The 25,507-nt window shown below is 34.7% G+C and overlaps 2 protein-coding genes across 2 annotated transcripts in view; one reads left to right on the top strand and one right to left on the bottom strand.

Annotated features, from left to right (window-relative positions):
• Nucleotides 1–25,507, top strand: part of FAM227B (family with sequence similarity 227 member B) — a 244,952-nt gene that overhangs the window by 85,544 nt on the left and 133,901 nt on the right. The window lies entirely within an intron of this gene.
• FGF7 (fibroblast growth factor 7) overlaps nucleotides 1,687–25,507 on the bottom strand; it is a 68,330-nt gene continuing 44,509 nt past the window's right edge. Inside the window, exons 3-4 of the mRNA XM_055435671.2 lie at nucleotides 4,221–4,324; nucleotides 1,687–2,966 (exon numbers count right to left, since the gene is read on the bottom strand). Of these exons, the coding sequence (XP_055291646.1) occupies nucleotides 2,772–2,966; nucleotides 4,221–4,324 (299 nt within the window). The 3' untranslated portion in view covers nucleotides 1,687–2,771. The remainder of the gene's footprint in view (nucleotides 2,967–4,220; nucleotides 4,325–25,507) is intronic.

The raw sequence follows: 25,507 nt of genomic DNA, 5'->3' as shown, positions 1-25,507 counted from the left end.
TTCTCTTTCAAAGAACATTTAGAAAAGATTACTCTGTTTATCTGGCTAATTTGCACAGTGCTCTCCGTTTGTAAATAAAGAGGTGCATGTAAGAGCTGAATAGGAATCAGAATTGGAAATTTCATTTTTCCCTTCCTTTTGATTTAAACCATCACAGTATAGACTAATTATTATATATCAAGTGAATTGCCAAAACATGGCACATTTGCATGCAAATGTAAAGGTTATATTTCTGTAGGAATACTTTTCTAAAAAGGCTATTAACTAATAATTGTAATAATCTAAGAGCAAGAGAAGCACATGCTGAGTGAACTCAACTCTTGTGGCAGCTCTGAACCTAACCTGCTGTGTTATTTGGGATCTATTAAAAATACAATCTCAATTTCCTGGTCTACAAATGAATAGTAAGGACTAAGATTCCTTGCAGTTTTAAGACTCTTGAAAGTAATTAGTACAGATTTTATTTTCTAAAACTTGCACATTAAGTATAAATAAAGGGGGGAGGATAAAGAATTGCTAAGTGTTTCTAGAAACACTGCTGGATCAGATTTACTGCTAAATATTGATTAATTCAGTCTAGCTTTATAATTTGTTCATGAGTATAACTCTAGTCAGAGTATTTGATCCTAATATAGCTCATAGCTTATATACATACTCAGTATTTCTGTTTAAATTTCCATATAACCATGTTTCACCCTAATGTTTTTAAATTAGTTAAAATTAGTTTCATTATGAATTTGCTTTGATATTAAACATTGAGTGAATTAATATAAAAAATTGATTATGGGTAGAGACATTCTGCTAGGCTGTAAGGAAAACAAATAATGAGAAACATCAATTCTTTTCTTCTCTTGATATGTTCCCAAGACACCAGGCACAGAAGCCTGATCTAGGAACCTAGGTTAGCAAGGCCCTGGAGTCAAATATAAAGACTATCAGGCATGGAATTTCCCCAGAGTATACCTGAGGACAGGCAATCCTTCATAGCTTCCTACAGCCTCATCATAGAGGTGAGCCACAAGAAAATCAAATGAATTTGATATTTCTGTTGACCTAGCCTTTTCATGTAAATCTTACCTATAAATGTATTATGAGATATTTGTATGAAATAAAGGGACTTAAATGACAAATGGTTTGAAATCAAAACCACCATTGTTCGCATATCACCAGTTTAACTTAGATAAATGTTGGCCTTCTATTGAACAATAAAGTACTATGAAGATCTTCTAATGGAAGTATTATGAACTAGAAATTTATCTTTCCAATAAGTACATCATATGTAGCCTGACCTCAAGCCTTGATTACTATTCAGAGCCTCAAATCCCTAACTATAGACTCCACTTCAGACATTGTGTCTTCCCCATTCAATAGGAAAGTAACTTTCAATGCTGGCATATTTTAAATGGCAGAGATTTCTAGAGATTAGAAAAACTACTAACTTAAGTATGCATATTTTAAAAGTATTTTACTTTTCTTCTCATGAACTTAAAGCTTAATGTTTAAATCCTGTAAGTCCTTTTATCTGCAGTGATTTTACTTATAAGATCCAATTTAATTGACGAGAATATGTCGCAAAACATATTTCACATTTTTGTATTGTTCCCTGTGAGACGTCTATTGTAAGAAATGCTGCAGGCTGTCATTTTTGTCTGCCATCCAGGATTTGCTGGCCTGACTGCTGTGTACTAGACTTGATGTTGGTCACAAGGGGGAGGGGGACTTGCAGTGGAGCCAGACGGTTTTGTTATTGCTTTAGAATTAAAAGCATATGAAACAGATACAGCTTATTAAGGTTGTTTTTTTTTATAAATAACATAAACTTAAATAACAAAACAGTAAAGTTCAAATACAACTTAAAATAGAGTTTAATGCTGTAACCAGAGGAGAAAAGCACAATTATTTGCGGGAAGAACATTATTAAAAGCCATATTCCCAAATATGAATTATACAAAAGATTATGTTACTTCAAAAAAACATAAAAGATTTTTGAATTTTACTTTTAGGGATTATAAAATGTTATTTTGTGGTGAGTGAGATGAAATAAAGTATTATCATCATTATTGCTATTTTATATACAAGATTTTTTAAAATATCCTGTAAGCAATACCCTTTCAATTGGAGCAGCATTACAAATTTTGTTCCTGTTAATTGGTAGGTATAAGCATGTTCTAATTCTATACTTTTATAAAACTACCTCTTTGATTCATTTCCATAATGGAATTTTTGAGAATACTTGTTTCTTTTCTAATTAGAGTGGTTCATAATTTTTCACTAGAACGTATTCAAATACTGCTCATCTTCCATAGTTAGTGTTGGCTTGATTATCTGACAGATCATTCCAGCAGCCTTTAGGTCTGACACATCTTATATAACATCATCTGCATTATTATTATTATAGCAGCCATTTTATAAGCAGATAGGAATATTTAAATAATCATTATCAGATAATCAAATCTAACATACTCTTAAGGGTAAATTAACTTAAGAAAAAACATTACTATTACTAACATCATGATTGTACAACCAGTTTTACAACTTTTTACAACTTTTAGTTACTAAATCTGATTTTTGTGTATATTTTTTTCAAATCTTTCTTTAATGCAGTCTCTTAAAATAAACATAAATGCGCAAGTCCAGCTTGATCAGTTTTTCAGTAGTTTTCCAGCCTTTCTTGGTTAGTTTTAAAAAGAGAAAAGAAAAGATAAAAAAAGAAAGCAGTCCACTTAAAGAAATCTCCCTGCTGGAACTGGTTTCTTATATGCCATATATGATTAGGTTATTGCCATAGGAAGAAAGTGGGCTGTTTTTTGTTCTTTCTTCGTTTTTTTCCCTCTTACTGGAACCCCCTTTTGATTTAAGGCAACAAACATTTCTCCTCCACTGTGTGTCCATTTAGCTGATGCATATGTGTTGTAATGGTTTTCCAGAATTAATTCTTTGAAGTTGCAGTCTTCGTTGCATTCTTTCTGCAATGAAGAACAACAAAAAACATTATCCAAATGATTTTTAGAAGGACTCAAACAAAGAATAAGCATAATATTTGGTAAAATTAAAACCTGCACGACTTTTTTGATCAAGAATAATGCAGTTTGTTGGATAGCATATTTGAAAAAAGATCAATTTTTTTACAAAGCTAAAATGCTATACATTTAGTTATGCAACACAGTTCCAAACATGTTGCTTTTTGGCAATCGGTTGTTACTATTCTTAGAGCTACTTTCCTCTAATTAGCAGCTCTCATAATACTATGCCCAAGTCACTCTTTTCCTAACCTTGAGATTTTTATATGATTAGCAGATCCTCTGACTGACACACACACATACTGCTTCCCTCAGCTGAAGTTATATTTTACAACTTTTATTCATTTACTATTATACTACCTGTGATAGTGGTGGAGAATTAAAAAGTTAATTTGCAAATCCATCCAACTTGTCATTCATTCAGTTAAACATATTTTTATGTAGTCTATGCCAGGAATACAAAAGAAAAGTCAATTATACTGTATTATAGTGGGAAAAACTGTTCCATATTTTATATTGTAATAAAGTGGGAACAATGGGAATGCTTACAAGTTAAAGTCCATCATTGTGAGACTGATGTTGATAAACAAAAGTCTGGATTTTTTTCACCAAGAATTTTCATATCAGCAAAGTGCAAACTGCATGAACTTTAACAAAAAGAGCTGACAGATGGAAGTTTTATATTTTAAGTATCTAAAGTGCAAATGAAATTTTAGAGCTAGAAGGATCCCTGCATGCATGCATTCTCAGTCGCTAAGTCGAGTCTGACTCTGCAGCACTTTGGACTGTGGCCCTCCAGGCTCCTCTGTCCATGAGATTCTCCAGGCAAGAATACTGGAGTGGATTGCCACTTCCTCCTCCAGGGGATCTTCCCAGCCCAGGGATCAAACACACATCTCCCACATTGCAGGTGGATTCTCTGCCACTGAACCATTGGGGAAGCCCAGAAGGATCCTTAAGTGTTAGTTAATCTAATTTATTTTACAGATGATGAAACAAAGGCCAGAGAGCTTAAACAAATTGTCCAAGGTGACACAGAAAACATTTTTCCTTAATTCCTAAATAGAAAATGTTTTAATGAAATCATTGAATTACATAGTTTGAGAGGAATTAATTTCATTTTTACTTTTCAGAAAGGGAAGATAACTTTCGACAAAAATAAGTTTGAGAAATTAAGTCTAAGCTATCATCTGTCAATACCTTTGCATAAAGCTTTCCTTCCTTGTTCATTGCAAGATAGTATTCACTTTCCACTCCTTTGATTGCTACAATTCCAACGGCCACTGTCCTGATTTCCATGATGTCTGCAAGGAATCACAGAGAGATATGTCAGTTATTCACTTAGTTTTGCAGATTATCCAAGAATGACCATTTGTTCTTATTTGTTTCAATTGGGAGTTAAGATTATTAATGTGATTATTTCCTCAGCCTGACACCCCCAACCCACTCAGAACATGTAAATATAAATACTGCAGTTCAGTTCAGTCGCTCAGTCGTGTCCGACTCTCTGCGACCCCATGAATCACATCACGCCAGGCCTCCCTGTCCATCACCAACTCCCGGAGTTCACTCAAACTCATGTCCATCGAGTCGGTGATGCCATCCAGCCATCTCATTCTCTGTCGTCCCCTTCTCCTCCTGCCCCCAACCTTTCCCAGCATCAGAGTCTTTTCCAGTGAGTCAACTCGTCGCATGAGGTGGCCAAAGTATTGCAGTTTCAGCTTTAGCATCAGTCCTTCCAATGAACACCCAGGATTGGTCTCCTTTAGAATGGACTGGTTGGATCTCCTTGCAGCACAAGGGACTCTCAAGAGTCTTCTCCAACACCACAGTTCAAAAGCATCAATTCTTCGGCGATCAGCTTTCTTCACAAATACTTAGTCCTTATTAAATGTGGGAAGTGCAAACTATCAATTTTTTTTTATTTTGCAGAAAAGTTATTTGGTTTCAAAAAAGTTACATATTTGGAGCCTTTTCTTCTCTAGAATTACATTTCCAGTTTACTATAATCATTGTTCAGTTGCTAAGTCGCATTTGACTCTTGGCATCGCCATGGACTGCAGTATCCCAGGCTTTTGTATCCTTCACTGTCTCTCAGAGTTTGCTCAAACTCATGTTCATAGAGTCAGTGATGCCATCCAACCATCTCATCCTCTGTTGCTCCCTTCTCCTCCTGCCTCCTCTTTCCCAGCATCACGCTCTTTTCCAGTGTGTCCACTCTTTGCGTCAGGTGGCCAAAGTATTGGAGCTTCAGCTTCAGCATCAGTCCTTCCAATGAATATCTGGGTTGATTTCCTTTAGGATTGACTGGTTTGATCTCCTTGGCTTCCAAGGAACTCTCAAGAGTCTTCTCCAGCACCATAATTCAAAAGCATCAATTCTTTGTCACTTAGCCTTCGTTATGGTCACTTACATGTATGACTCCTGGAAAAACCATAGCTTTGTCTATATGTAAAAAAAAAAAATATATATATATATATATATATATGCTGAAATCACTTTGTCAGAAAGTGATGTCTGCTTTTTAATACGCTGTTTGTCTTAACTTTTCTTCCAAGGAGCAAGTGTCTTTTAATTTCATGTCACTGTGCAGTGATTTTGGAGCCCAAGATAATAAAATCTGCCACTGTTTCCATTTTTTCCCCATCTATTTGCATGAAATGTTGGGACCAGATATCATGATCTTGGTTTTTTTGAATGTTGAGTTTCAGCCAGCTTTTTCACTCTACTCTTTCACCTTCATCAAGAGGCTCTTTAGTTCCTTTTCACTTTCTGTCATCAGGGTAGTGTCATCTGCATATCTGAGGTTGTTGTTATTACTCCTGGCAATCTTAATTCCAGCTTGTGAGTCATCTAGCCTGGCATTTCACATGATGTACTCTGCATATAAGTTAAATAAGAAGGGTGACGATATATAGCCTAGACATATTCCTTTCCCAATTTTGAACCAATCAGTTGTTCCATGTAATGTTCTAACTTGCTTCTTGACCTGCCTACAGGTTTCTCAGGAGACAGGTAAGGTGGTTTGGTATTCCTATCTCTTTAAATATTTCCCACAGTTTGTTGTGAACCACACAGTCAAAGGCTTCAGTGTAGTCAATGAGATAGAAGTGGATGTTTTTCTGGAATTCCCTTGCTTTATCTATGATCCAGTAGAATTTGGCAATTAGATATCTGGTTCCTCTGCCTTTTCTAAACCCAATTTTTACATCTGGAAGTTCTTGGAGAATTTTGAGCATTACTTTGCTACCATGTGAAATGAGCACAATTGTACAATAGTTTGAACCTTCTTTGGGATTGCCCTTCTTTGTGATTGGAATGCAAACTGACCTTTGTGAGTCCTGTGGCCACTGCTGAGTTTTCCAAATTTGCAGGCATATTGAGTGCAGCACTTTAACTGCATCATCTTTTAGAATTTGAAATATCTCAACTGGAATTCCATCACCTCCACTAGTTTTGTTTGTAGTGATGCTTCTTAAGGCCTTCTTGACTTCACACTCCAGGATCTGGCTCTAGGTGAGTGACCACACCATCATGGTTATCTGAGTCATTAAGACCTTTTTTGTATAGTTCTTCTGTGTATTCTTGCCACCTCTTCTTAATCTCTTCTGCTTCTGTTAGGTCCATACCATTTCTGTCCTTTATTGAGCCCATCTTTGCATGAAATGTTCCCTTGATATCTCTAATTTTCTTGAGATCTCTAGTCTTTCCCACTCTATTGTTTTCTCTATTTCTTTGCATTGCTATAATCATAATAACAATAATACCTAATGTTTATTGAGTTCATACCACATGCAAAGGATTGTTTAGGCACTCTTATATATTAATACATTTACTTATCACCAAGACTATAAGGCAAGTACCCATATTATCCCCAGTTTATAGATCAAGAAGCTCAGGCACAGAGGTGTTAAGTAATTTGCCCAGATTCTCTCAGCTGGTAGGTGGCAGAAGTGTAATTTGAACCCGAGTGGTCTGGCTCTTAATCACTATATAATACCGTGAAAGTATATAATTAGTAACATCTTTACTTTTGTACTTAAACTTTATAGTAATGATTATTGCTGACATAATATATCTTGAATATACTGAAATTGAATATAATTCCATTTAAAGCAATTGAAAATGATTATAAGCAGAAGCTTTTGATAATAAAAACACAATTATTATATGAATCCTGCTCATATAACTTTATATAATTTTAATTATTTCTAACCATTGTTGAAATTATTTTTACAAAACGTGTAGTTACTACAGGACTGTTACCCTAGTTTTATTTAATTATATACCCTTTCCTTAAATGCTGCTTTTTTTTTATTTTGTAATAACTTTTATTTTATTTTTTTTCTCTTTACAGTTAAAACCATGTAGAAATTTAAAGTTTTGTAAACGATTTTGTGTAACTACTGTAAATTATACTTTGAACTTGAGACATTCTCTTTCCTGTGCTTAAGACAATGAAAAGAAAATTCCAAGTGAATATTATATGCATAAATCAAGTCCCCAGAAACTGTTTTCTAAAATATTCACTTAATTATAGGAAATTCTAATTTTTATCTCATGCCTTCGCTTCATCCTCTTATTCTCCAGGCTTTAGTTTCCCTATTCTCCAGTAATAGAATTGTTACCTGCTTCATCAGGATTAATGTAGCCTAGTTAATATGTGTCATCTATTTCACATATATGCCACATATAGAAACCATTTTTCACTATAATATGCTTAGCACTAGTCAGAGCTCATCCAATTCAGAGTTCTACAGCTGCTCAACTAGAAATTGAGATCTTTGAAGAAAATGCAGAGGAATGGATATTTATCTTTTTAAGTGTTTATGAAGCATTGTCAGAATGCATAGAACTGTATGGTAATTTTAGGATACAAACTAAGAAAAACAGCACTGGTTTCTGAACTCCAAAAGTTAAATATCTAGTATATACTGCGAAACACACATATATAAACACATGTGCATGTGGGCATGCCAAGTTGCTTCAGTCGTGTCCAATTCTTTGCAACCCTATGGACTGTAGCCTGCCAGGCTCCTGTCCATGGGATTTCCCAGGCAAGTGGAGTGAGTAGCCATTGCCTCCTCCAGGGGATCTTCCTGACCCAGGGATCAAACCCATGTCTCCTATGGCTCCTGCATTGCAGGCGGATTCTTTACTGCTGAACCAGCAGGGAAGGCCTAAACACATATGTAGATGAACCTTAATTAAAAAAAGAGAAGAAAATTTTTGGAAAACAAAGCTCTGAAGGAAAGGCTAAGGGAAATGTTAACAATTGCTTCCATGGCTAGGCTTTGAAGGATGTTATGCTGATGTGTTCATGCAGTATTCAACAAACCTTCAGTGAGAGCCAGTTCTGTCCTCAGCTCAATTCAGAGACAAATCCTGCCCTCTTGGAGCACTTTCTCTAGCAGCTAACTCTTCTCCTTGTTCAGTTCAGGAAGATCAAAGGGAAATAATTTATGCAGCAAAATCCAGTTAGTTTAAATGTATATCAGTACAATGAAGAATTGATTCAGCATATTTGTAATACCTTCAAAATTGGGTAAATATATCTATTTAAGGAAATATGAAATAGTTGCTTTCTGAAGATCTTACCACTGTAAAAATGTGAAGAGGTCAGTGTTTACCATTCCTTCAAGTCCCTTTATTCCTGCTATTTCCCTCTTATTCAATATTATACTTTCTCTTAGATAGAAAGGAGAGTACTGAAGCATAGGCTTAGAGTATCTTTCATGGCCAGATTTAATTAGGGAATGAAATCTGTCATATTTGCTGGCTTTTCTTTTATATCTATAAAATATAACTGTAGAATGATAGAGGTAATGTTAATTATGATATATAGACACTTTCCCTTCAGGCTCAGTCATGATAACACATTCATACTGTAAAATCTGGATTTATGTTTACAAGAAGTTCATGTTTATATATAACACAATAAATGTATTCCCAAATATGTAAGGCATATTACATGAGCGCATTGAGTTGTTACCATAATGACTGTGGTAGTATAACAACAGAGTTTAAAAAAAATCAAAGAAATCAGCTCACACAACAAAACATGAAAAATGAAACAATATGTCAAGTAAATTGGCCATTTAACCTCATTAGCAATATTTTTGTCAACAATATTGTCAACAGAAGTATCAGTTTATTCATTAGGATGTCTGCCTTACAAATTAGGAAATATGCCCAAAATGGCTTCCCTGGAGGATTTTTCCCCTGTAATTTAATCATTCATTAAACCATTTTGCCTATTTGTTATTTAAGCCTGTATTGTACTGAGAGTGAGAAATGAGGAACCTAGGTATAAATTGCTACTACATTTTTAAAAACTTCTCCAACATCTCCTCCTAGAATTTTAGGTGTTTCCCTATCAAATATCCATGCTAATTATTTCTTCTTATCATTAGTAGCATTTATGATTTTAAAGTGTTTCAACATTTCTTGCTTGAAACAATTTTTTAAGAATTTATCTTTTAGAGAAGTTTTAGGTTCACAGCAAAATTGAGGGGAAGGTGCAGAGATTTCAAGCTGGTTATAGAAAAGGCAGAGGAACCAGAGATCAAATTGCCAACATCAGCTGGATCATCAAAAAGGCAAGAGAGTTCCAGAAAAACATCTATTTCAGCTTTATTGACTATGCCAAAGCCTTTGACTGTGTGGATCACAATAAACTGTGGAAAATTCTGAAAGAGATGGGAATACCAGACCACCTGACCTGCCTCTTGAGAAATCTGTATGCAGGTCAGGAAGCAACAGTTGGAACTGGACATGGAACAACAGACTGGTTCCAAGTAGGGAAAGGAGTTCATCAAGGCTGCATATTGTCATCCTGCTTATTTAACTTATATGCAGAGTACATCATGAGAAATGCTGGGCTGGATGAAGCACAAGCTGGAATCAAGATTGTCAGGAGAAATATCAGTAATCTCAGATATGCCAGTGACACCACCCTTGTGACAGAAAGTGAAGAAGAACTAAAGAGCCTCTTAATGAAAGTGAAAGAGGAGAGTGAAAAAGTTGGCTTAAAGCTCAACATTCATAAAACTAAGATCATGGATCCAGTCCCATCACTTCATGGCAAATAGATGGGGAAAAAGTGGCTGACTTTATTTTTCTGTGCTCCAAAATTACTGCAGGTGGTGGCTGCAGCCATGAAATTAAAAGATACCTGCTCCTTGGAAGAAAAGTTATGACCAACCTAGACAGCATATTAAAAGTCAGAGACATTACTTTGCCAACAGAGGTCCATCTAGTCAAGGCTATGGTTTTCCCAGTGGTCATGTATGGTTGTGAGAGTTGGACTATAAAGAAAGCCGAGCACTAAAGAATTGATGCTTTTGAACTGTGGTTTTCGAGAAGACTCTTTTTTTTTTATTGGAAGCTAATTATTTTTACAATATTATATTGATTGGTTTTGCCATAATTGACATGAATCCGCCCCAGGTGTACAGAAGACTCTTGAGAGTCCCTTGGACTACAAGGAGATCCAACCAGTCCATCGTAAAGGAAATCAGTCCTGAATATTCATAGGAAGGACCAATATTGAAGCTGAAACATCAATACTTTGGCCACCTGATGCGAAGAACTGATTCATTTGAAAAGCCCCTGATGCTGGGAAAGATTGAAAGCGGGAGGAGAAGGGGACACCAGAGGATGAGATGGTTGGATGGCATTACCAACTCAATGGACATGAGTTTGAGCAAGCTGTGGGAGTTGGTGATGGACAGGGAAGTCTGGCATGCTGCAGTCATGGGGTTGCAAAGAGTTGGACATGACTGAGTGACTGAACTGAACTGAGTAATAGTTTAGAAACCTGATATGGTGACTTTAATTGTGATGTCATCAAAATATCGGGACTAATAAAATATATATCAAATCAATTATATTTCCTCCTACAGAAAGTATAAATGAATTATAAGCAACAGTATAAGCCAGTTGCTAAAAAGAACAGAATAGAAAATAAATTCAACAGTTACTCAGAAGAAAGAGGTATTATATATCCTAGGTGGTCAACAGAGAATTTGAAGAACAGACAGAACTTGAATTACATCTTGAAGAAGATATAAGGTTGACATAGCTAGAATGGAAACTTCATGCTAATTGAGAGATAAAAGTTTGTATAAAATAATAGAGTCTATGATTCATAACTCATTTTTAGAAGATAGAAATTAGGGCTATCTGGAGTAGGAAATGTATCAAAGAAATAGAAAAAGGTAGAAAAGAAGTTAGGATGAGTTTGTTGAAGGCCTTGATTACCAATTTATTAATAAAAAATTTTAACATTTATTTGTCAACGAGGAGTCTTTGAAATTTGAAAAATGTCAGATTATGTTTTAGGAAAATTAATTGGATATGCAGAATAGATAAAAAGAGAAAATTGCTAGAATTGTATAACCCTGTTTTTCTTCTTATGCTAATATTATGAGCTGTCCCATAATTGGCCATTATTTTGATTTTTAAATAAGAAAATAAATAATTTTAAAATATCTCAGTTTAATTTTGAATACAGGAAGTATCAGTAGTTGTAAACCCATATGAACAAAAGCTCTTTGGTCCTCAGTAGTTTTTAAGAGTATAAAGTTGTCTCAAGTCTAAAAAAATTGAAAATGTCTTTCTAAATTAATTTTATTCCTTCTGGTCTTTTTAGCTGCAGTTTGTACTTTGTATATTGTACCCTTGTTATTGTAGCTCCATAGCATTGGTTATTTTATAAAACACTCTACATACATAGATTTATAAATAAATATCCATAGCACATGTATACAGAAATACTCAATATACTCCAAAATGTCTGGAAAATTTCTTAATGATATTTTAAAACATCAAGTTGAAAATTGTAATTAACATGTAAGTAAATAGTAAAGCATGTAAAACATTTAGGCTTGATCAACTTCATTACTAATTTAATGTTAGTATGGTTTTAATTAAAGAGTAAGTCTAAGATATGTGTTTGCACTGCTTTGACTTTTGTACATTGTCACAAGTACAAGAACAATAAAGAATTCTAAATGTATGTTGTGTATTTGACACACTAAAATCCTATATCTTACTTAGTATTATATTTTTTAAATACCCTGCATGTGACTGCTCAAATTATTATTAAATGTGCATGTGAGCATGCACACACAATATTGTAAATTCAAAGGAATTGCCTTCAAAGAACATTATACTCTTGATTCTGTATCCTTCTGTCTGTCTTGGATGTCTTCAGTCCCTCCCTTCATTGCCTTTTGATTACCAAACTACACTTTCCAAATTGTTCTCTCAGTAAAGCTGTTTTAAGATATTCATAGACCCTACGTACTATTGTTTCTCAAGACCACCCAACACAAATCTAACATTAAATGTTTGGAAAATTTCTTAATGATATTTTAAAACATCAAGTTGCAAATTATAATGAACTTATGTAAGTAAATAGTAAAGCAAGTTAAACATTTAGGCTTGATCAACTTCATTACTAATTTAATGTATTATGGCTTTAATTAAAGAGTAAGTCTAAGAGATCCAACCAGTCCATTCTAAAGGAGATCAATCCTGGGTGTTCATTGGAAGGACTGATGCTAAAGCTGAAACTCCAATACTTTGGCCACCTCATGCGATGAGTTGACTCACTGGAAAAGACTCTGATGCTAGGAAAGGTTGGGGGCGGGAGGAGAAGGGGACGACAGAGAATGAGATGGCTGGATGGCATCACCGACTCTGTGGACATGAGTTTGAGTGAACTCCGGGAGTTGGTGATGGACAGGGAGGCCTGGCGTGCTGTGATTCATGGGGTCGCGCAGAGTCGGACACGACTGAGCGACTGAACTGAACTGAACTGAACTGAACTGAAGTCTAAGATATGTATTAGCATGGCTTTGATTTTTGTACACTGTTTTTGTATTTTTGAAAATGTATTTTTATAATCAAAAGGCAAAATATGTCCATATTTTTCATTAGATACAGTATAACTATTTAAAACTTTTTATATAGATTTTCTTTTGAAATTACTTGGTCTAAAATAACTCATTTTATTTATCATTTGCTATTTTTACAAACTCATTTCTGCAAATATTTACTTTCTAGGGAATTCTTGCAAAGAAAAAATTATCAAATTGTTTTTGTATGTTATAAAAAAAGTATTATTAAATTTAATAAATAATGAAGTTGGCATAATATATTTTATAATTTAAATATTTGATAACTGTAGGTTTTCATTTTCTTGTCAAATTTTACTGCCAGTGTCTAAGTTTCAAAGTTTTAAATATATTTGTAAGTACTTAAATGTTTTCATGGGCTCTAGGCTTTGTGCCTATGGGCCAGATGAATAAAATGTTCATGCCTCTAACTCTGAAATCTTTTCAAAGGACTGCCCTGCTCCCTTTTCACTTAACACCAAATTTCTTGAACATACAGACTAAATTTGTTCACTTTTCCTCAATTTAACTAACTTTTCATCCTAACTTTTAATATGTTTAATGGCTTTATCTCTTCAAGGCCAGCAGTGACCTGTAAGTGCCTAAGCCAGGGTAAGTGCCTATTTCCAATAGTCATAAACATTCTTTGCGTATTATGGCACTGTCAACGTCCCTCATTCTATTCCTAATTCTCACTCTTTCTCTAATGCTGCACTATCCTAATCTATTCATTTATTTTAAGATGCTTAATTTTGTGTAGCCATATGTATCAATCTTTCTTGATAATTTATTATATTGTTTTCTATGCTTAAAAGTATTTTTCCATTCCACTGTCTGAAATACATTTAATTCTTGCTTTTGTAATTTAAGTTTAAAATGTATCTCTTAAATTCTTTTGGAATTAATTTTGGCACATGGTTTGAGATAAAACTCTAAACTGATATTTTGTTTCTGCAAATAGCTAGCTAATATTTTCAACATTAGTTATTAAATATTACATTGTTCATTACATTGTAATGAAAGTCATTACATTTTTCAACTGATACAATGCTTTTCCTTTACCTTATATTGGCTATCTTGTTTTGTCTATTGATGTATCTTTCTGTCTATATACTCACATAAATGTATTATAGGTTACCAACTGCTGAAATGCCTCATTACACTTACCAGATAGCTCTGATCCTAGGTATTACTACATACTCTCAGATATATCCTCTAAAATTCTGCAGGATAATCAATACCTTTTCCATATAACAGCCCTTCAAAGAGATTAAGACATTGGTCTTACCAAGGCAAAGCATCTGTAGTTTCTTCAGTCATACATTATACACATGGATTCCAGAATCTCCATTAGTTATATTACTTACCTAAAACCAGTTTTTCAGCAAGAACTAGATCAATGTAGTTATCCCAAGACACAATACTGCTTATTATTTCCCTTAATATAGGCCATAAACTACAGTAATATAATCTCACTGTCTTCTTTAATAATATTTTTAATCATTTCATTATTTTAGAATATTGATATAGTAAAAAAGTGTGCCTGTCAAAAAGAAATTTTATTTCGGGCTTTCCTTATGGCTCAGCTGGTAAAGAATCTGCCTGCAATGTGGGAGACCTGGGTTTGATCCCTGGGTTGAGAAGATCTCCTGGAGAAGGGAAAAGCTACCCACTCCAGTATTCTGGCCTAGAGAATTGCATGGACTATCCATGGGGTCATTTTCACGACTATATTTTCAAGATTATTTTATAAAGTTTAAGAATAATATAATGATTCATATTTCATGTAAGTAAGTATCAACTATTCCCTTTTAATACATGCTTATTTTATAATATATCTTCAAATTAATTATTTTTAAAGCATTATATGAGGATAAATAAATTTCAAAATGATCTTAAGTGGTATATGCAGATTGAAAATGTATTAAAATATAAATCTCATAGTATTAAAACTGAAGAAATACAATTTGCTATTCTAATCTGATTAATAGAATCCTTCTACAATGTCATCTAGTTTTTAAATGATGAGGTAAGAGAAATTGTTGTTGTTCAGTTGCTAAGTTGTGACCAAGTCTTTGTGACCCCATGGACTGTGGCACGCCAATCTCCTCTGTCCTGTACTGTCTCCTGGAGTTTGCTCAGATTCATGTCCATTGAGTCAATGATGCTGTCTAACCATCTTATCCTCTGCTGCCCCTTTCTCCTTTTGCCTTCAATCTTTGCCAGCATCTAGATCTTTTCCAATGAGTCAGCTCTTTGTATCAGTCTGCCAAAGTATTGGAGCGTCAGCTTCAGCATTAGTCCTTCCAACAAATATTCAGTGTTGATTTCCTTTATTATTGACTCGTTTGATCTCCTTGCTGTCCAAGAGACTCTCAAGAGTCTTCTCTAGCACCACAGTTCAAAAGCATCAGTTCTTTGGTGCTCAGCCTTCTTTATGGGCCAACTCTCACATCCATACATGACTACTAGAAAAATCATGGCTTTCACTATATGGACCTTTGTCAGCAAAGTGATGACTCTGCTTTTTAATATGCTGTCTACGTTTGTCACAGCTTTTCTTCCAAGGAGCAAATGTCTTTTTTTTTTTTTTTACTTTTTTTTTTTTTTTACTTTTTTTTTTATTATATTGATTGGTTTTGCCATACATTGACATGAATCTGCCCCAGGTGTACATGAGTTCCCCTTCCTGAACCCCCCTCCTACCTACCTCCTCCCTTTATCCTCCCTCTGGGTCATCCCCATGCACCAGCTCCGAGCATCCTGTATCATGAGTCGAACCTGGACTGGTGATTTGTTTCACATATGATAATATACATGTTTCAATGCCATTCTCCCAAATCATCCCACCCTCACCCTCTCCCACAGAGTCCCAAAGACTGTTCTATACATCTGTGTCTCTTTTGCTGTCTGTATACAGGGTTATCATTGCCATCTTTCTAAATTCCATATATCGGCATTAGTATACTGTATTGGTGTTTTTCTTTCTGGCTTACCTCACTCTGTATAATAGGCTCCAGTTTCATCCATCTCATTAGAACTGATTCAAATGCATTCTTTTTAATGGCTGAGTAATTCTCCATTGTGTATATGTACCAAAGCTTTCTTTTTTTCTTTTCCTTTTAATAAGTTTGCCCTTATTTCCTTCCTTTTTTTTTTCTTTTTTTTATTGGAGGCTAATTACTTTACAATATTATATTGGTTGGTTTTGCCATACATTGACATGAATCCGCCCTGGGTGTACATGTGTTCCCCATCTTGAACCTCCCTCCCACCTCCCTCCCCATCCCATCCCTCTGGGTCATCCCAGTGCACCAGCCCCAAGCATCCTGTCTCATGCATCGAACCTGGACTGGCGATTCATTTTACATATGATAATATACATGTTTCAATGCCATTCTCCAAAATCATCCCACCCTCACCCTCTCCCACAGAGTCCCAAAGACTGTTCTATACACCTGTGTCTCTTTTGCTGTCTCGGATACAGGGTTATCGTTATCATCTTTCTAAATTCCATATATATGCGTTAGTAAACTGTATTGGTGTTTTTCTTTCTGGCTTACTTCACTCTGTATAATAGGCTCCAATTTCATCCACCTCATTAGAACTGATTCAAAAGTATTCTTTTTAATGGCTGAGTAATATCCCTTGTGTATATGTACCAAAGCTTTCTTATCCATTTGTCTGCAGATGGACATCTAGGTTGCTTCCATGTCCTGGCTATTATAAACAGTGCTGCAATGAACATTGGAGTACATGTGTTTCTTTCAATTCTGGTTTCTTTGGTGTGTATGCCCAGGAGTGCGATTGCTGGATCATATGGCAGTTCTATTTCCAGTTTTTTAAGGAATCTCCACACTGTTCTCCATAGTGGCTCTACTAGTATACATTCCTACCAACAGTGTAAGAGGATTCCCTTTTCTCCACACCCTCTCCAGCATTTATTGCTTGTAGACTCAAATAGCCAAAGCAATCTTAAAGAAGAAGAATGGAACTGGGGGAATCACCCTGCCGGACTTCAGGCTCTACTACAAAGCCACAGTCATTAAGACGGTATGGTACTGGGATAAAGACAGAAATATAGATCAATGGAACAAAATAGAAAGCCCAGAGATAAACCCACGCACTTATGGACACCTTATCTTTGACAAAGGAGGCAAGAATATAAAATGGAGAAAAGACAGTCTCTTTAACAAGTGGTGCTGGGAAAACTGGTCAGCCACTTGTAAAAGAATGAAACTAGAACACTTCCTAACACCATACACAAAAATAAACTCAAAATGGATGAAAGATCTAAATGTAAGACCAGAAACTGTAAAACTCCTAGAGAAGAACATAGGCAAAACACTCTCCGACATAAATCACAGCAGGATCCTCCATGACCCACCTCCCAGAATATTGGTAGTAAAAGCAAAAATAAACAAATTGGACCTAATTAAAATTAAAAGCAAATGTCTTTTGAACCTGTCACTGCTTATTAAATTCACCAAATTCTTAATGACAGTTTATGTTTCTGAGCCTCTAATTTTTTTTTTCTTGGCCTCCTTCCTGAATTAGATTTTTTTTAACCCCCTCTAAAAAGACTTATCTTCTCTAAAAAACTGTAGCTAGAAAAGAGTCTCAAGCCTTTTCACTTTCACATCTAGCCAAAAATAAAAAATAAAGTTTGTGTTCATGTTGCACGTTATAAGTAGCCGTCTCAGACACAAAGACAAACACAACAAATACACCCCACGTCACTCCAACTAGTTCCTTGATGTTTTTACATCCTGGAATTTCTCCCGGCTAGTTGTTGCGTCCCTGGAAACATTTATTTCCATTCTTTCTGGATGATTCCCTTCTTACTGCCTGTATGTTATGTTCACCTTCTAGGAAGTGGAGCATAATACTGGAATGAACCACCTTGTTGTCTAACCTAGCACCTTTCAATAAATATGAATAGAACACAATTTCTCAACATACACTTCACAGCAATGGTTCAGATTATTTCTATCTCATTTACTCATCCTTCTTGCTCTGCCTATTTCCTCAGGTTCTAGGCCCAATGGATGTTGAGGCTGAGATAGAAGAATAGGGAATTAGAGAAGTCAAGGATCATTTTAAGCTGGCTAATTTCGAGAATGAGCACATGAGAAAAAGTTAGGGTGGAAATGATAATGTGTTAGGTTTTATGAAGTTTGAAGTGATGGCAGTTCTCTGTATCTTGTTCTTGAATTTTGCATAAGCAAATCACTCTGTGATCTAAATTCACAACAAAATTCTGGCTATGCTAGATGTATAAAGTTAACAGAAATGTTTGTTAGTAATAAAAAATAATTTTGCATAGCACCAAAGAATACTGGGTGATATTGGACTTTTTAAAATATAGCAGTAATGTTAGTGTTTTTAAAAGTTTTAATATTTACTCGGCATTCCCAATATTCACAGTGTTAAAGGAAAGTATCTGTAGGTATCACTTGAAGTGGCCTCATATGTACTCCTCTAGCCCTTTAATCTGTAGTCTACTGTTGCATCCTGGAATGTCGTCATTGTCCATACTCTGATCACAGTCCCGAGGTCTTCAAAAGATGAATAAGTCAGGTCTCAGTTTGATTACAGTTGTATGCAGGGCTTAAATTTTACTTGTGGGAGTAATACTGAGACATGTATGATTACTCTTTCTATTCAATACCATCATCTGCTGATAAACTGCAATCAATGGACTCTTTAACTGTGTTGTAGAAATGAGAATTCTTTGGATTGAAATAGCTAGATAGTCCTCAGTTCTTTGCTTTCCATTATTTTTCATTTTGAATTTGCTTATTATTATGGTAATATATTTTAACCAATAGCTTGTCAGTCATATTATTGCTGTTATCAACCACTTTTAAAGGTGTAACTTAGTCATGACAAGTTCTATGTGATTAAGATTAGTTTATTCATTTATGCCAATGTGTGTGTGTGTGCTCAGTCATGTCCAACTCTTTATGACCTCCTGGACTGTAGCCCACCAGGCTACCTTGTCCATGGCATTTTCCAGGCAAGAATACTGGAGTGGGTTGCCGTTTTCTCCTCTAGGAGGTCTTTCTGACCCAGGGACCAAACCTGCATCTCTTGCATCTCCTGCCTTGGCAGGCAGATTCTTTACCACTGATGCCAACAGTTGTTATAAATGAGCGCCTCAACTAACTTTAGTCTGCTTTTAGTGAAATCAAAGCTTTAAGTTTTTGAATTTTTAGTGACAACTAGTAATTTAATCCATAAGTCACTGTTTTGTCTTTGACTACAAAAAGAAAGCTGTTTTTACTGTTCTGATGCTAAGAAAGGGAATAAAAATTGTTGTGCTATTATAAGCCAAATGATTTATTGGTCTGAGATTTAGAATGAAATAAAATAATGCTTATAAATTGTGTATAACTTTTTAGAACCAAATATGAAATATTTTGATAATTAAACTAATTTTAATGCTCCTCTCCTTCAAGTAGAAATGGAATTATGTCTAATTTTCAAAGTCTCTCTGAAAGAAGTAGCAGTTTATTTATAGATGGTACTCAGTGAAAAGAATGATCTATTTACCTCCAATCAAGGATTAATTATTTAAAGCAAATGTGTCCAAAAGCAGAGTAATATAAATCTTATATAGACCACTGTAGATAAATTTCTTATAAGAAGACAGAAGACTCATATACTACTACTTTAAGTCTGTGTCAGTCTTAAATTAATTTTTAAGATGATTTATGAGTCATTTATTTTCTTATAAACAACTTACACATGGAACTTATATATGAACCAAGTTTTATCAAGATGTGAAAATTATATAAGATGTATTTGCTTAAGGATGTGTAACTGTCAGTATTTTGTTTCCAGGTGTTAACCTGAAACATAAGCAGGTGATCTTTAGTAATATGTACATGCTGTTTAAGATCGACTTCCTCAAAAGTTATAGTAAAACAAACACCAAATTATCTTAGATTGAAATAAATTTGTTAAGCAAAGTGACTGCTTAACATGAAAGATTTTATTTTCAGGCTAGTGCTGGATTAGAAACATTAGGTTGGTATGCTGTGCATGTGCTGACTTTGCTGCCTAGTGGCTATAGTTCAGTGTTTGAGTTGGGAAAAAAGTAAGTTCATTGTCCCTGTGTTTCTTTATAGGATGTCACTTGGATAAGTGGTACAAAAGACTTTGTGGAGGTGGTGACCTCCGGCAGGTTCCGGGTTCTCTTACTTTTCCCATGAACCCTAGAATTCCCTATTGTAAGATAACACAATTGATACATGTGGTTGATAATGCTAATCTTGTCTTTGGATCACATTATCCTAAAAAAGCATGCCCTGTAACTGTTAAATAATAGATCTAAGACAGAACTTTGGAATACACTAAAAGAAATTAGAAAACTAATCAAATCAAAGCCAGCAAAAAAAGAAACACAAGTAGATAAATTATTACCAAAACCCAGAAAGTATAATTCCCATCAAACCAGCATGAAACTCAAAACAGTTCCACATGATTGCATAATTGTTAGTATCAAATGTAACTGAAATGTTCCTCAACAAGAGAATTGATTCCACACTATCATCATCACTAGTGGGGTGGGAGGGTAAATCAATTATGGTTCTTATCACTCCTATATCTATTGTATAATGATGTGGAAAACCACTTAAATAACTTGTTGGGTTAGGTAAAAAGAATCATGTCCTTCATTCAGGAATTTTTTAAGAAAATAAATGAAACACTAGAAAATCTTTAGAAAGTACATTGGCTTGTGGTACAGTGATGGCAGTGTTTTGTTTTGAAAGAATTTAAGTTGCAACAGCTTGTTTCAGCAGGGTTAGAACTATGCCAGAATTAGAAGCAAACTATTCAGTTGTGCAACAAATAGGATGATTCCACTGGCATATTACTGACTAATGTCATAGGAACACCACCGAACTATATTACACAGAATTAAATTTCTATACCAATTTATTGACCTTTTCCTTATCATTTACAGTCTCTCTGGAACATAAAGGGGCCAATTTTCCCCTTTGCGCCAGGGAAAACATATTCCCTCAATTAGCCAGGAGGAAATACTTAGTTTGCCCTGTTATCTTTGTAGGTTCTATACTTTTATTCAGAAAGAATTCTTTATGTTATCATGTAAAATATTTACATCTGCCAAATACAACACTTTACTATGTTCTAAAAATGGCTCCAAAATTATCACAAGTACAGATACCATAATACCAGTAGATGTGAGATAAATATCAGATTTTTATGTGAAATAGAAAATAATCTCTTCCTGCTACCTAAAAACTCTCCCATTTTCTGACTTTTCCTAGAGCCTCAAATACATTCAAAAGGAAGCCAAATTTTTTATTACATAAGACTAGAGAGAAGGCTCAAAATACAAATATACCGGGGAGACATAACACAGAGACATAAATTCATATGTGTTTTAAGTGTCTATATCTTCTCTGAGAGCAAAATGTGACTGTGCTAAAGGAATGAGTATAAGGACACCAAGAATGAAACTGAAAGAGGAAATCGTCGTAAAAGGGAGAAATTACAGACACTCTCATTCACACCTTGCTTACAGCTAGCTCTAGGAGTCAAGACGTCTGTAGATTTCACCTAATTCACAGAGACACCAGCTTAGAAGATAAACCACACATCCACATTATCCCTCTATTTTAACTTTGTTATGTCCTATGAAGTTTTGCTGTAATGTAATCTTCCCTCTTTAATTTATATTTAAATATTCTGCCACGGACAGAATTGCCACAGGCAATAAGATAATTCTAAGCACTTGGTTTTTAGATCATGCTGGTAGTCAGCATTGAAAAATTGAAACATGATTTAAAGCCATTTTGGTCATTGACTCTTAATAAGTCTTAGGCACTCATTCTTTGTTAGCAGTCTCAACAAAGACTTATTAATACAGAGTAGTTACATTTTCAACAGAATGAAAATGGAAAGTAAAAGAAATTTTTTAAATATGAATTTACAGAGAAAGATACTTAAAACTATAAAAAGGCGGTCCAGCTAACCAAAACTCTCCCAGAAACTATCACATTTGCCCTTTTTGTATTACTAAGTTTTTGTCTAGTACTTCTCTTCCATTTCCATTGCCATCACTTTAGTCCAGTCCTTCATTATTTGTACCTAAACTAGTTCTTAACTAGACCACTCTTCAGCCTCTCTGACTTTATATTTACCTATTTTTATTCATAAAGGACATGTTATAATGGTTATTCTTTTGCTTCCAAACTTTCAATAGTATGCTTTATTAAGAGCAAAACAAAATAAAGCCTCTTTTCCTTGGAATTCAGTGCCCTCCAAAATTTGACTCCAGCCTACTTGTACAATTTTCTCCTATTGTTCCTCTACAACTTACATGGGCCTTTGGCTCCAAATTGATTTGCTCGTTGTCTTTCTCTTCCATACAAATTGCCAGAAACTTTTCTTGCATCTGCCCACCAGTTCCCGTAATTACATAGAGTCTCTATTTCAGTATTTCCCAAACATTGCCTCATGGACTGGCTGCATGGAATCACATGACGAACTCTTTAAAAATTTTCAAACGCCCAGTTCCTACTCCTAAGAAAGTCTGATCCAGTAGGTTTGAGGGGAGGCTTAGGAATCAGTATTTTAACAGCTTCCATTTAGCAACATATTTCTTTCAAAGCCAAATTAAAATTCAAGTTTCTCCATAATGTTTTACAGTTTTCTAATCTGTCATCATCTATTTTACTTTAAGAATGCTTTGCTATACTACAAAAGCAATCACCTCTATTTTATTGTTCCTCATAATTTTAGCCTAATTTTTTTTATCTGATTTACAAGCTATTTGAGGAGATTGTCTTACAACTTCTGCAAATCTCTAGTACTTATTATAAGGCTTTGTACTTGGCAGGCTTCATTAAGTGCTAAAGGACAGAATAATACATAAACCCCCTGGTAACTAGTGTGTCATACTTTAAATCAGCAAATGTAGATTGTTAATACTCCATGATTCAAAGATTTAGTGAGTGTCTTAGTCATGCTAAACATGAGAAGAACCTAAGGGTAAAGATTGATTAACCAGAAGTATTTGTTAAATTTCCCTTTAATTTCCATCAGATTTTTGGAGATCATCTAATTCGATAAGAAGCACAAAATTCCATGGTTTATTCAAACTATAGTTCATCTCAGATCATATTTTATGATGCCAACTCAATCAGCTCCATGTTTGATTCCAAACATCTCTAGTTTTCTGGTCAGTCATAGGTTTCATTTTTGGTTTTGGCTAAACCTCTCTTGAACCTATTTATATTTTTAGCATGCAGTACTTATATGTGTAACAACTTACATATGTTTTCTGTTTGCTGTGTAGTATAGCACATCTATTTTTCTGCCTTGCTTCTAGCACATTAAGGCTTTAAGGGCTTGCTAGTTCTAATATTTCATAAGTTGACTAACAAGTCTCTATTCTGCTTATCCATATTTTTATGATTTTATAGACACTGAATATAGTTCATCTTAATAAACATTTATTTTTCTAGATCATAGCCCAGATTTTTTAGCATATGTCTTACATCATTCATTCATTCATTCTAATTCTGGGATGCTTCCATTGTACTGTGTAGTCCTTATTCGTGCTAAGCAAAGAGGGTGGCATCTGTATTCCAGATGTAAATATACCACGTTGTTTACACAGAACTATTATAATATGTTCTGTTTTGCATCTTACTTTCTTTCTGATGATGCCTATTACTTTATTGGTCTTTTGACTAAAAGTATATATTAATATCTTTAGGAAGACATCCAGAGTGATTGCTTGATGCTTTTTCATGAGGAACTTATTGTTCAGAGCCCTTTGTCTTATAAATATAATTTAAATTTTACTGCAAACTCATGAGAAAACTCATCTGCCAGTTTTTGACTTACATGTATACACATATTATCTCTTCCAGAATCTTATCATCATTAGCTTATTTTACTAATTTAAAGAAGGTAGCATAATCTATAAACTTGGAATTTTCACCATATATTCTTACTGTTAGAAAATGTTGACTAACTGTAATCATTTTAGTGATCTTGAGGAATCTTACCACTATATATTTTCAAAGTATTCACTCAGACTAATTCTTTATTTTGGGTTTGTACTTTTTCTTTAACCAGTGATTCTCAGAATGATAGGCTAGGTTTTGGGGAGGGGACAGGCATTTTTGAGCAAAGAACATCCTTCAGGGAAAAAGGTTTCAGAATTACTAGGAGTTTTTAAAACTGCACATATTTCATGAAGATTGTAATACTTCCTCCCCATCCTTGAAAAGTCATGCCCTGCTCAACCCATCCCTTAAGGGATTATTGCTGTAATTAGACAATGATACTAATAAAAGTATTCTGTATACAACAGGTATTTTTGAGGGTGGTCAGAGTTCACAAAGGCAGGTTTTAAAAGTATCTCTTCAATGAAAATGATCAGCTTTATTTTAGGACTGTAGTATAACTTCTTAAAAAAAAAAAAAAAACTTCGTTTTTGAACCCAACCATATAATTTTAAAGATCAAAAAAAATGATATTGGCCTGCTTATTTCTCAAAGAGCTATAGTAAATAGGTACGGTTTTTCCTCTTACATAAACTGTCTTGCCTTTCCTCAACATCTGTTCTACAAAATCATGAAAGTTTGTAGCAACTAGTGATACAGGAAAAATTAGGCAAGAGAGAAAGTGACAGAGCATAAAATATAGAGAAAGAGAAAAAGCATAAAACCATGGCATTTGGGGCTTGGTTTGCTGTGCTTGTAGCATATGCAAGGTGGACTGCCAAGAGAAAAAACAATAAACATAGCATAACCAGATCATGAAAACCTTATGTGGCTAGTTGAATTTAGATTTTTATCCTGTAGGAGACAGGAGCCACTGAACAGTTTAGGAAGACATTTCTGTTAATAGCGTAGGAGATGGATTGCTAAGAGGCAAGGCCAGTGAAGAGATGACAGCTCTGGTCTAGACAGAAGCTAATGAAGGCCTTCTCCAAGGCAAGGGTGACAGGGGTTGGGGTTGGAGATGAATGTGCTTATTTCCTCAATACATTATACTTGTGTATATGACTAATACTGATTCTCAATCCTACTTTGAGACACAACCTCATGCGACAACCTCAAAGTGTTATTGATGCTTAGAGAATTTAATAATGTTATAGCTACCACAGCACAATTCCAATATGCCAAAATTAAATGTATGAATGTCCAAGTTAGGGCCTGGAGACGACAATTTTATTATTTATTTTGAATGTAATATTAAATTTATAATTTATCAGTTATCTCCCAGAATAGTTATGTCCTTTGTACATTCCATCATCTTCACTAGTGTCAGCTACGTTCATGTTATATCTCACTTGTTTATCTTTCAAAGTTGTGTTCTAACTTAACTGAAAGCAAACTAAGCTAAACAGAAGAAAGAGCAGTCATAGACTCTGAATAAAGATAAGTTAGCTTTCCTCCCCCTGGTAAGAGTCATTGTGACTTGCCCTCACCTTTCTTCCCCATGCTTTCTAGTTGTGGGCTGTTGAGAGCGGATCCTGTACAAGGAGTCAGGAGACACAGAGTTAAAACAGAATGATGAGAGAGTTTAAGCTAT

The sequence above is a fragment of the Moschus berezovskii genome, chromosome 9, assembly GCF_049115385.1.
Source record: "Moschus berezovskii isolate FMDL1 chromosome 9, NW_MosBer_1.0, whole genome shotgun sequence".
Classification (NCBI taxonomy): Eukaryota; Metazoa; Chordata; class Mammalia; order Artiodactyla; family Moschidae; genus Moschus; species Moschus berezovskii.
The sequence above is the reverse complement of the archived record's forward strand: the minus strand, read 5'-3'. Positions and strand labels throughout refer to the sequence as shown.